A 12741-nucleotide genomic window follows, 5' to 3' on the forward strand; every position below is an offset into this window, starting at 1 on the left:
GCTCTGTGCTCAGCAGGGAATCTGCTTGAAATGCTCCCCTTCTCTCTCCCTCTACCCCTCCCCCCGCTCATGCATTCTCTCTCTCTCTCAAAATAAATAAATAAGCCCTTAAAAAAGAAGAAGACTAAGGGGTTCAAGCAAATATTCCTGGTCAAGGATAATGAGAAGGAACTACTGGAGAGGTGACATGGAAATGAAGGTGGAGAAGTTTAGAGAGAGAGAGCAAGGGAGCCCAGCCCTCATCCTGAAAGAGAAAGGAGAAGTAACCACTAGGGAGCTGAGTTTTTAGCAGTTCCTTCCCACAGGATGCTCACAGTAAAATCTGTAATAACAAGAATAGAAAATGCTCTACTATGGAGGAGTTCAGACTGGGACATCTGTTATCCCATTGATCATCAGGATTAATTTGACTGTCATGGGGGTTTCTTCTTCCTCCCTTGGCCAAATAGAATCACCTATCCAAAAGTAGAGGATCTTCTTTGGTCAATAGTGTAAGAATGGTGGACCTCCTTTGCTAGAATCTCCAAGCTGCCTCCAATGTGTACTGCAGTATTATGTTTCTTTTCATAATACTATTCCCTTTTGCAGACCAAAACCCAGAGATAACAGAGTGTCTATTTGAAGATACATTTCATCCTTCATCTCAGAACAGCCCGTACTTGTGGTGGTGATGGAAGGTGGGGCAGAGCCTTGCTCAAAGTGAGGAATGGAAGAGTAGAGAGAGGTAGGAGAAAAGTAATAACATGGCAGGGTTAGATAAAGGACTAGCAGAGGTTAGTTGAGTAGTGTTTTGTTAGGCCGAGATAGTGGGAGCAGCAAGGGAGAAGGGGAAGATGGTGTTTCTGGCAGGAGGAATTGTAAAAAGCAAAGGTGCAGGTGTGCCCAGCTGGCTTAGTCAGGAGAGCATGCAACTCTTGATCTCAGGGTCATGAGTTTGAGCTGCATGTTGGGTTGTAGAGATTACTTTAAAATAAATAATTAAAAAAAAAAAAGCAAAGGTGCAGAGGTGAGAAAGCACAGACCATGCTCAGGAAATGTGAGTAGCCTTGCCGGGCTGCATCTCAAAGTGCTAGCACATGAAGGGTTGGAGAACAGGCTGGAATGGAGATGTGGGGCCAGATGATAGAGTTCTGAGGGCCAGGGGAGGGAGTTTGGGCTTTGTTCTTCTGTGGTTTGATGGCTTCTGGGAGGAACCATCAAAAGCTTTCTAGGAATTCAGGCTTGTCTGTCTCAGGCTTCTCCTTTTGGAAGACCAAGGGCCCAAAGTGGCAGCCTGACATTCAATCTCCTTTGCCATGGTTGGGAAGTCAGGGCTGCAGCTGATTTCACTGGCCTGTTTTGCATTTATTATAGTGTGGCTTTTATAGTGTGTTAATTGAAATATTTCCAACTGCCAAAAACAATTACACTCAAATTGCCTTGTCAGTTCTTTTATTGCCAGATAAATGTTTTACAGACATATTTACGGGGGGGCAGTGGTAACTGGATCTCATTTTCTATTTAAGGCTGGCAGTTTGGATTGGGATTGGCCCTCCAGTGCTCTGTTGTGGGCCAGAAAGCTGTTGGATGTTGTGCGTTTCCATCTTGTTACCTTAGGGATCAGAGGTGCATCAAAAAAAAAAGCAGCTTTCTGGCTCATGCAGCTTAGCTTCAGAGAAGGGTTCCATGGCTGGAAACCCTGGCAACCTGGCAGAAATCTGAATCCTGCTGCCTGCTCTACCAGCAATAATCCCAGCCCAAGCTGAGACATGCTCTTCCCTCTCCCTGGAATCCCTTTCCTCCCCTCCACCATCAAAGCCTCTCCCATAGGCTATCATGTAAGAGCTGTAAGAGCCCATCTAGCCTAACTCTCTCACTTTGTATTTGGGAAACCAAGGCCCAAGAGACTTCCCCAAGACTACACAGGTGGCCTGTGAGCTCAGGGAGCAGAGGCCTCTGTCCATGGGCTGTGCTGCCACCACGCTGCCCTGACCCCTCCTTCAATACTTGAGACCTGCTTCTTACGGGAGCCCTTCCTTCACTTTTCTAGTCTCCACTGATCTCCCTTTGGCTTGATCATCTGAAACACCTATTGTTCTGTATATATACTGCAGGGTTTTTGTTTGCTTGGTGGAACATTTTACTGGCTCTGTCATTGTTCTTCTCTTGTCTTTGTGCATGCCATTTTCTTCTTCTGAAAATATTCTCCACTTGGACAACCCATACTTGTTCTTTGATACCCAGCTAGGAAATAGCCACCTCTGGGAGCCTTTCTTGGGCTGGGTGGGTGTCTCTGTGCACCCCTCCAGCACCCTGGGCACACGTATCTCTGCTGCGGGCACAGAGCAGGCTTTCAAAGGAACATATACTGAGGGAGGGAGGGAGGGAGGGAGTGAGCACTGCCTATACTTGTCTGTCCTCCGTGGACCCTGAGCAAACTGGAGCAGAGACCTCATCTCTCTGTTTTTGTCCTACTGCTTAGGTGTGTCCCTGACAAGTAAATAGATGCTCAACAAATGTTTATCAAGCCGAACAGGCCATGCTGCTCTTGGGAACATAAGATTTTAGCATATTAGAACTGGAAGGTCATCACATCCAATCTGACAAGGAAACTGAGGCCCAACGAGGAAAAACATTTTCCCCAGCATCATGATCACTAATGGGTTTGATGGCATTCCTTCATTTATTCAATAATATTTTGAATGCTTACTATATTCTCAGACAACGGTGTACAAAACAAAGTACCTGCCCAGAAAGAGTTTACATTCATCCCAAACAAGTGTTTATGAATATAATCTGACTTCAAAATCCCCTTAATGCATAGTACAAAGCTGAGCACTTAGAATATGCTTTTTGTTTGTTTGTTTGTTTTTTAAGAGAGGGAGAGAGGGGTAGGGAGGGGCAGAGAGAGTGAGAGAGAATCTTAAGCAGGCTCCACACCCATTGTGGAGCCCAAAGCGGGGCTTGATCTCACAACTCTGAGATAATGACCTGAGCTGAAACTGAAAGTCAGATGCTTAACTGAATGAGCCACACAGGCACCCCCAGAATATGCTTTTTAAAAATGTTTGTTGAGGGGCGCCTGATGGCTCAGTCGGTTAAGCATCTGCCTTCGGCTCAGGTCCTGTTCCTGGGGTTCTGGGATCAAGCCCCGCATCAGGCTCCCTGCTCCGCGGGAAGCCTACTTCTCCCTCTATCTGCCGCTCCCCCTGCTTGTGTGCTCTCACTCTCCCTCTGACAAATAAATAAATAAAACCTTAAAATTATTATTATTATTATTTTTAAAGATTTTATTTATTTGACAGAGACAGAGACAGCGAGAGCAGGAACACAAGCAGGGGGAGTGGGAGAGGGAGAAGCAGGCTTCCCTTGGAGCAGGGAGCCCGATGCGGGACTCGATCCCAGGACTCTGGGATCATGACCTGAGCCGAAGGCAGACGCTTAACGACTGAGCCACCCAGGCGCCCTAAAACCTTAAAATTATTAAAAAAAAAAAAAAAAAAAAAAAACTTGGGAAAGCTCGATGTCCACTGCCTTCAAGGTCTCTGAGCAGAAGCCTCCCTGTGATGCTGTTTCTGATACCTCCGCGGAGATTTGCCTCTGACTTAACTCGTGTTTCTGTTCTTTCTTTCAGAGCTTCAGCGTGGGCAGAGGAACCAGGAGGAGAGTAAGTGCTGAGCCCACTGTAGGCTCTCAGCAAAAAGCCAACAGCATTGTTTTCCACTGAAAAGATTAGCTCTATGTTGTTTAGAAAATTCAAGCAAAGAGCAAAGAGAACATTAAAATCACCCTTAAACCCACCATTGCAGGACACCTCTTCGATAATTTGTAATGTTATATGCTCTCAGATATTTCTGTGCATATATAAAAATTACATGTATTTATTTTTAAATGGAATCAAACTGTATGTTATTTTATAATCTGCTTTTTACATAATATATTTAGAGTACTTTCCATTGCCAATAAACATACTTTTATAGCATCATTTAAAATTACTGTATAATATTTTACCATATGTTCCTTAGGGCCATACCATAATTTGTTCAACCATGCCCCATTATTGGACATTTAGATGTTTCCTCTTTTTCACTATTATGATCAATTCTCCGGCAAACATTCATGCATTCAAATCTCTGGGCATGTCCGTGGCTGTGGTTATTTCTTTAATATAAAGTTCTACACATAGAAACTTCAGTCAAAGAGTATACATACTTTTTAAGGTTTTGAGAAATATTTCCTAATTGCTCTTTAGAAAGGTTGTGCTTGATTCGAAGGGGCACATGCACCCCGATATTTATAGCAGCAATGTCCACAATAGCCAAACTATGGAAAGAGCCCAAATGTCCATCAACTGATGAATGGACAAAGAAGATGTGGTATATATACATACAATGGAATATTACTGAGCCATTGAAAAGAATGAAATTTTGCCATTTGCAATGATGTGGCTAGAACTAGAAGGCATTATGCTAAGCGAAATAAGTCAGTCAGAAAAAGACAAGTACCATATGATTTCACTCATATGTGGAATTTAAGAAACAAAACAGATGAACATAGGGGAAGGGGGAAAAAGAGAGAGGAAAGCAAACCATAAGAGAATCTTAACAATAGAGAACAAAACTGAGGGTTGATGGAAGGAGGTGGGTGTGGGATGGGCTAGATGGGTGATGGGTATTAAGGAGGGCACTTGTTGTGATGAGCACTGGGTGTTATATGGAAGTGATGAGTCACTGAATTCCCCACCTGAAACCGATATTACCATATATGTTAACTAACTAGAATTTAAATAAAAACTTGAAATTTAAAAAAATGACCAAAATTGTTAGACTGGCTCTGCACATCAACAAGTTAACCACATTATGTTTTTGAGGAATAAATAAAATATCTTCTATTTTTTAGAGTAGCAAAGAGAGGTTAACTGTAAAATTCTGCTGCAAAACATACAGAAACTATAGTCTGCCACTGCAGAAGAAAAAACTATTAACATAAATATGAGAAAACTTATCTAATTTTACTGAACACCAGCAGCCCGACTGCTAATCATGTATGTCAGGGGTGGGCAAATTTTATCTATAAAGTGCCAGATAGCAAATATCTTAGGCTGTGCAGGCACTATGGTCTCATATATAACTACTCACCTCTGCTTGTAGGGCAAAAGCAGCAAAAGACAATACATAAATGAATGAGTGTGGTTGTGTCCCAATAAAACTAGTTATGGACACAAGGAAGGAAGGAAGGAAGGAAGGGAAGGGAAAGGAAAGGAAAAAGGAAAAGGAAAAGAAAAAGAAAAAAAAGGAAAAGAAAAGAAAAGAAAGAAAGAGAAAAAGAAAGAAAGATTGTGCTAATTTATGGGTATCAATTTTCCCATAACCTCATCAACACTGGATATTAATTTCATTTGGTTGAGGGGTCTCTTTGTTTTGGATTTTTGTTGTTGTTTTAGTTTTCAACAGTTTTTTTTTTAAATATTTTATTTATTTATTTATTTAAGAGAAAGCGAGAGAGTGAGCACGAGCAGGGGGAGGGGCAGAGGGAAAGAGAATCTCAAGCAGACTCCCCACTGTGCAGAGCCTGACATGGGGCTCCATCTTATGACCCTGAGATCATGACCTGAGCTGAAACCAAGACTTGGTCGCTCAACAAACTGAGCTACCCAGGGGACCCATAGTTTTCAGAAGCTTTATATAAAGTGAAAAATTGCATTCTTTTTTTTTGTTTGCATATCTTTGCTAACAAGGGTGAATTTTTTTTAAATATGTCATGGGCCACTTTGGCAAGGTGTTTAGCTATCTATTAGGGAAAGGAAAAACTTCTAGTTCTTGGGTTTTTTTGCAGCAAGGATCTGATGGGCTGTGAGGCTTAAAGTTACCAAGTACTGAGGGCGCCTGGGTGGCTCAGTTGGTTAAGCGACTGCCTTCGGCTCAGGTCATGATCCTGGAGTCCCGGGACCCAGCTTCGGGCTCCCTGCTCCGCGGGGAGTCTGCTTCTCCCTCTGACCCTCCCCCCTCCATCTCATGCTCTATCTCATTGTCTCTCTCAGATAAATAAATAAAATCTTTACAAAAAAAAAAAAAGTTACCAAGTACTGAGAATATCGATGTAAGAGTAACCATAAGGTGGCAAATTAGAAGATAAACATGAATCAGAGTTGAAGTAGCTTAAAGAGCAGCTGGATGTCCTTTCATTTTGCATAAAGCCCTGCCTTTGGCAGCTGGTCCTGACCATTCAGTTCTAGGCTGTATGGGAGAGAGTAAGGAGAGATTAGTTCTGGTCTCTGGCCCACCACAATGTTCCAGCTAACCCCTGGCCCCAAGGGCTGAGGTGGCCAGCATCTTCCAGGCAATGAGAACTCTGGACTGAGCAGTTCCTTTGGACTCCTCCGTGAGTGGTCTATTGTGCATTTTATATTCTCGGTATTGGGGGCAGAGCTTGGCTTCTGGGAGGATTCGTGAATGAAGTGGCTTCCTGCAGCACCCCTTACTGATCCTCACACAAGGTTTCTGTCCAGGATGAAGATTCAGGGACCGACATGGGAGAAGGAGCAGATGAATGGGCCCAGTCCAAAGCCACAGTTAGACCCCCTGACCAGCTGGAGTTGACTGATGCGGTGAGTTAGAAGCATCCTGCCTTTGCCCCTTCCACCTTCTCCAGCCTCAGAGATGTGTTCTTTCATTGGACTGATTAGCAGCCTGTACGGAACCTGGGTGTGAGATGTCTGCTGATGCCCTTAGGGGTCCTCCCAAGTATCAGAGGGGTGGGGGCCCTCCATGTATGACCCTCTTGATATTTCTCTCCCTTAGGAGCTAAAGGAGGAGTTCACCCGCATTCTGACAGCCAACAACCCACATGCACCCCAGAACATCGTCAGGTACAGCTTCAAAGTAAGTCATCACCCCTGGGGTAGGGGCCTCTAGTTACTCTTGGCTTGGCAGTGACTTGCTACATTGCAGAAGCCTCTCTGCTATTAGAGAGATCACCTTTAAACTTTGGTCTTCAGCTAGAACCTTGAAATTTTACATGGAATTTTCTGGAGAGTTAAAAAATTTCTTTACTAATCTCCCTTGCAGTCTTAATGAGTACTTATTACATGTCAGACACTGTGTTAATAAATTATTTTCATTATTTTTAATGCTTAAAACTATCCTGAAAATTAGGTAGTATTATCCTCATTTTACAGATGAAAAAAATCAAGGCTTAGAATGGTTAAGCCCGGGGCGCCTGGGTGGCTCAGTCGTTAAGCGTCTGCCTTCGGCTCGGGTCATGACCCCAGGGTCCTGGGATCGAGCCCTGCATCGGGCTCCCTGCTCCGCGGGAAGCCTGCTTCTCCCTCTCCCACTCCCCCTGCTTGTGTTCCCTCTCTCGCTGTGTCTCTCTCTGTCAAATAAATAAATAAAATCTTAAAAAAAAAAAAAAAAACTGTCTAAAAAAAAAAAAAAAGAATAGTTAAGCCCAAGGTCATGCAGAAAATAGGGGACAGAACCAGGATTTGAATCCATTCTGCCCACTGCCATAAACCCTGCTCTTAGCTGCCACGCTGTTTTAACCTCCCATCCATCGGAGTTCCCAAGAGAAGGGCTCTGTGGTGACTTTTTAAGGCAGAGCGTCCCAACCTATGTGCAGAAATAGTAATCCTTTCAGCCCTCCAGGGCTAGGTGGGTTTGGTTCAGCCAGAGCCCATGGGCTGGTTTCTTCTCTAGAGCTTCCCCTCTTTAGAATTTACCCCTGTGTGTCATACAAATGTAATAATTGTCTATGTGACTTGAAAAGGGTTGAGGGCGCCTGGGTGGCTCAGATGGTTAAGCGTCTGCCTTCGGCTCAGGTCATGATCCCAGGGTCCTGGGATCGAGTCCCGCATCGGGCTTCCCGCTCCTTGGGAGCCTGCTTCTCCCTCTGTTTCTCTCTGTCTCTCATGAATAAATAAATAAAATCTTAAAAAAAAAAAAAAAAAGAAAAGGGTTGAGAAGAAATGTTTTGAAAGAAGGAAGGACACCCTGGTGTCAAAGTCAATGGTACAACTAAGATGCTTGTCAATAAGGAAGCTATCTAGGGGAACCAGAATAATAGGCCCTATGAGAACAGGGATCACATCTGCTTTTGCTAAGCTTTATATCCCTGGAACCTAGAAAATACTTGGCATGTTGTGTTGTGTCTGCTTAAAAATTATTTGTTGAAGAAGGAATGAACAAGGTTGCCTGGATTTAATGCTGAGCCCTGCTTCTCATTTGCTGTATGAACTGGACAAGTGCCAAACTCAGACCTTTTCTAGATTTCTGTGGCCTCTTGTATGGAACAGGGGGATTTTGGATTTGGTATCTTTGAAAATCTATCCAGGCCTTGCATCCACTAAATGCAGTTTGGAGAAGGTCAGGCCAGGTGTGTCTGATGACTACGTGTGACCTGTCTCAACTCTGCGGTGAGTCAGGTATACCAGGATCCCTTGGCATGGATGTGAGAGCCAGTGATAGACAAATCCAGAGCTGTTCAAAGTTGAAAAGAAAAGGTATTTAAAAATATGTCTTTGATGAGAACTTAAAAACAAAACTTTATTTCATTTGCTTCCTCTTCTTAAGGTGGAATGTAATGAAAACTTCAGGTTAACTGAAGATATATCTATATATCTTGTTAACAGATGGACCATGTTAAGCCTTAGAGAATGAAGGCAGACTACATTCTCACTCCAGCTCTTTTGGGACCGCTGGTCTGATTCAGTCCCTTCTCCTCTTAGGAAGGCACATATAAGCTTATTGGCATTGTGAACCAACTGGCAGTTCACTTCAGCCAGGTTGGGAACCTGGTCCCCAAAGACTCGGATGAAGGACGGCGGCAGCACTACCGTGATGAGTTAGCAGCAGGTAGGCCTCGGGGCCAACCCGAAGCTGCAGCCCAGAGCCCAGTGCCCTTTCTGTGGTCACCCTAGGAAGCAGATACTAAGCAATAACTTTGCAGAGCTTCTACTTACATAAAATCCCACAGCTGGCTACCCTGGTTAGGTCTGGGAGTTAAGCCCTGAGAACCCTGGGGTAGCTGAGGTCTCAAAGGCAGAAACCAAGAAAGCCTTGCCCTGCCAGGGGTGGGGGCGTAGGCCTGGGCTTCAGGTTCATCTGCAATATCTTACCAAGGTTCTCAGGAGTCCACCAAGGTGGTGATTTCAGAAACCGAAATCCTTGAAGAAGAAGAGCCTAAGGAAGCAGAAGCTGAAACTGAAGCTGGGAGTCAAACAGATATGCCTGTAGCTGAGGTACAGTATAGTACTGCTCCCATCCCTCCCCTTCCAGCTCTGGCTGTGCATGGAAGCTTCAGGGGTCACTTGTTGTGGGGGGTGGAGCTGAAGGTGAGAAGTTAGAGGCTGCAGGTACCAATGCCTCTGGCATCATCACCCTCTCCCACTTCCATCCTCTCCTAGGACATAAGTTCTCCCCACCCCCTGGCTCCCCACCACCTTCTTCCCACAGCTGAGCCCTGGTCCTGTGGGTCTTTTTTTCTAGGCAGCTGCAAAAGTGACTGAAGAAGAATTGATGACTCATAAGCAGCCCAAGGAGCGAAAGCTCACCAACCAGTTCAACTTCAGTGAGAGGGCCTCACAGACCTTAAACAACCCTCTCCGGGTAGAGCAGCCCCCACCCCAGCCCCTTTACCTCCCAGCTCTGCACTGTGCATGGCAGGAAAGGAGCAGGCCTGATCCCAGCCCCAGTGGCCCTTAGCCTAGAAGGATGACAGGAACACGCCACAGTTAATCTCTCCAAGGAGAGCTGGGAACATGTGTTCGGGTCCTTGCAAGCCCTCCTGGTAGGAGTTCAGAGTGGATGACAAGGAGTCTGGAGCCCTTCACTGAGACAGAAACGTATATGGGCCTTGGAGAAGAGGTCAAGATCTGGGGGAGAGAGGGGAGGCCAGAATGTGCCAGGGAGGCAGGACCCTAAGCCAGTTTGACTGAAGTTGATGGTCTCTGTGATAGACTAGCTGGAAAAGGCTGGAAAAGTTCCCTGGCTCGTAAGTATGGAAGACCCCGAGTACCAGGCTGAAGGAACCTCTCAGGATTTCAGGGGAGAGACTCACGTATGTAAGACAGTGTTTTACAGAAATCAACCTGTGAATGGAGGGCAGAGGTCTACAGGATGGGTTTCTGGAAGCTCCTAATCATGGTGTGTACTCCTTGTACTCCCCTGTGTACCAGTAATCTGGGTGATACACAATGAGGAGGGAGTGTATTCCTCTGCTGGAACCAGAGGTCCCAGTATTAGGGAGAAGTCTTCTCAGGGTGAGGGATATTAGCCCAGTAGTTTGCCAAGGGCCGACCTCTGTGTCTTGCATCAGGAGGCTGGCCAGAGACCTGTCCATCCCCCATGTGGAGTTTTTCTTGGTTGAAACTGTCACAATCAGGCTTCATTGTCCCTGATTTCTAGCTTAGGCTTCTTCTGAAGGAGGCTTAGAAGGAAAATGTAGGCTTCCACTGTGTCATTTGGTCCTTTGTTTAGCCCCTCTTTACTTCCCCAGTTCTTTGTCTCATCCCTCCCTCTGCTCCAACTGAAATGTTTCACCCATGGATATACTGTTGAGTTAAGTAAGAAGGAGTTGAGGGCTTTCTGTGGGTTTCCTGTTGTCATTGTTCTCTAGGACCGAGAATGCCAGATGGAGCCTCCTCCCAGGACAAACTTTTCAGCCACAGCCAATCAGGTGAGACACTGGGTCAGTCTAAAAGTCATCACCACCCCCCAGCCACCCATCCCATGCATCCTTGTCAAAGATTCCTCTGACAGTCTGCCCTCCTCATCCATCCATCTCCCTGCTCCTTGTCCAGGCTCTGAACACTAGGAATATGAGACAGTGGGACTCCACCCACTGAGCTCTGCATCAGCTACATGCACCCCACCCCCACCCTGTGCAAGGCTGTTAAAGAGGGAAATAGGCATGGTTTCTAACTCTCTGCAGCCCATGGCACCCCAAGGCTGACTCTGAAGTGTTAGCACTCTAACCTGCCCTTCCAGCAGCCTTCATTGTTCCTGAGACCCTCCTTCCCCCTCAAATCCTACTGGATAGCCATGCTGATTTGGGCAGGATTTGGTGCCAGGAGACCTGAGCTCAGGCCCCAACTTTGCTGCTCATACTGTAAGATCCTGGGTGAACCACGTCACCCTTAATTCATCAGTCTCTCTTTCTGAGTCAAATGAGGACAACAAGCAGCCTCACAGGGTTGTTGGAAGGCTCTGAATGAGATTAACAAACATTAAATTATATTGTAGCATGGAGTACTGGCCCATGGGTGAATTGTTAATGTAAGGTGCGTCTGTCTGGCCTCCAGGTGGCAGTGACTGCCCAACTCTGCAGAGCACAGAATGTGATATGGGGTTTTTCAGTCCCAGATCCTTGCTGCTTCCTTTGCTACTATCCTTGGGCTTCTCTTGCTGTCAGATCCAGTTAGCAGGGGTTCCCTAACCTTTTTTTTAAAGCTTGCTTTTATTTATTTATTTATTTATTTATTTATTTATTTATTTATTTATTTGAGAGAGACAGAGACAGAGGGCAGGAGCAGAGGGAGAAGCAGAGGGGGAGGGGGTAAGAATCTCAAGCATACTCGGCACTGAGTGTGAGACCCAACATGGGGCTCAATCCTCTGACTCTGAGATCATGACCTGAACCAAGAGTCAAACACTTAACTGACTGAGCCACCCAGGCACCCGTCCCTTCCTTTTGTTTATCTTTTTAGTCTCAGAAGGTGTGGTCAGTGCTGTAGACAGCCGACATGAACTAGTAAAGTTTATCACATCTCCATAGGGGAAACATTTTTAAAATGTCCTAGTTCAGAGTCTTATAAATCACCAAGAAAAATATGAGCTAGTCTAATATTTGCCCATTTGTTTTGCCTAGCGGGGTCTGTAGGTTGGAACAATACTGATCTCCAGCTGATAATTGAGCCTCTGAGCTGCGGGGTGGAAAGCTCATCCCAGAGGTGCCCTGAGAGCTTCATTCCTGTCCTAGAGCTGACAGCAGAGAAGACAGACATCTAAAACATAATTACAGTGGGCCAAGTAGAGGATGCCATAGAGGCATATGCAGGGGTTGACATAATCTATTCCTCAAGCTCTAAAAGCTGAATAGGAGGTAACTGGATGAAGATTTTGCCCTGTGATGATCCTTTTCATCTTGCCCTTGCCTAGTGGGAGATCTACGATGCCTATGTAGAGGAGCTTGAGAAGCAGGAAAAGACCAAAGAGAAAGAGAAGGCAAAGACGCCAGTGGCTAAAAAAATGGGGAAGATGACCATGAGGAAGATGACATCTATGGAGTCCCAGGTTTGGTGGAGGTTTCCATGGCTCTGTCACAGAGAATGGCTGAGTGGGATATTGGTCTCTGGGTAGACAGAAGCCTGGCTTTCTGGAAGGACTTCACAGACTTTAAGGGGTAGGGTGCCAATGTTGAAGTATGAATAGTTCTTTCCTTGTGGGAAGATGTGAGAAGAGCTACAGCTGCCTCTGGCATTCTATACCTCTCCCCAGTCTTATATAGGATTCAGGATTTTTGGGCTAAAGGGCAACAGAAGACATGAATGTTATTGAAAGTCCAATGTACACCTTGAAAGAGCTCAGGACTCTTCTTGGGATGGATTGGGATATGAGAATAAGGCACCACCTCTGAGCAAGGGCTCCTGGGGTTTGGGAGAGTGATTTGCTCTTTGACCTTCAATTCTTGGGTATACTTCTGCTCAATTTTTTAGGTGAGTCTTATGGGCCAGCAGCCAAGTCAGAGCTGATCACAGTCACCAGC

The 12741-nt window shown here is 45.4% G+C and overlaps 1 protein-coding gene across 1 annotated transcript in view; it reads left to right on the forward strand.

The window, feature by feature from the left end:
- Window positions 1–3502: 3502 nt before the first annotated feature.
- DNAI1 (dynein axonemal intermediate chain 1) overlaps window positions 3503–12741 on the forward strand; it is a 39180-nt gene continuing 29941 nt past the window's right edge. Inside the window, exons 1-9 of the mRNA XM_064579147.1 lie at window positions 3503–3520; window positions 3614–3646; window positions 6488–6586; window positions 6780–6860; window positions 8705–8831; window positions 9075–9217; window positions 9465–9584; window positions 10594–10653; window positions 12135–12269. Of these exons, the coding sequence (XP_064435217.1) occupies window positions 3503–3520; window positions 3614–3646; window positions 6488–6586; window positions 6780–6860; window positions 8705–8831; window positions 9075–9217; window positions 9465–9584; window positions 10594–10653; window positions 12135–12269 (816 nt within the window). The remainder of the gene's footprint in view (window positions 3521–3613; window positions 3647–6487; window positions 6587–6779; window positions 6861–8704; window positions 8832–9074; window positions 9218–9464; window positions 9585–10593; window positions 10654–12134; window positions 12270–12741) is intronic.

The sequence above is a fragment of the Mirounga angustirostris genome, unplaced genomic scaffold (genome assembly GCF_029215605.1).
Source record: "Mirounga angustirostris isolate CCGP_5_RB_7025 unplaced genomic scaffold, mMirAng1.0.hap1 SCAF_15, whole genome shotgun sequence".
NCBI lineage: Eukaryota > Metazoa > Chordata > Mammalia > Carnivora > Phocidae > Mirounga > Mirounga angustirostris.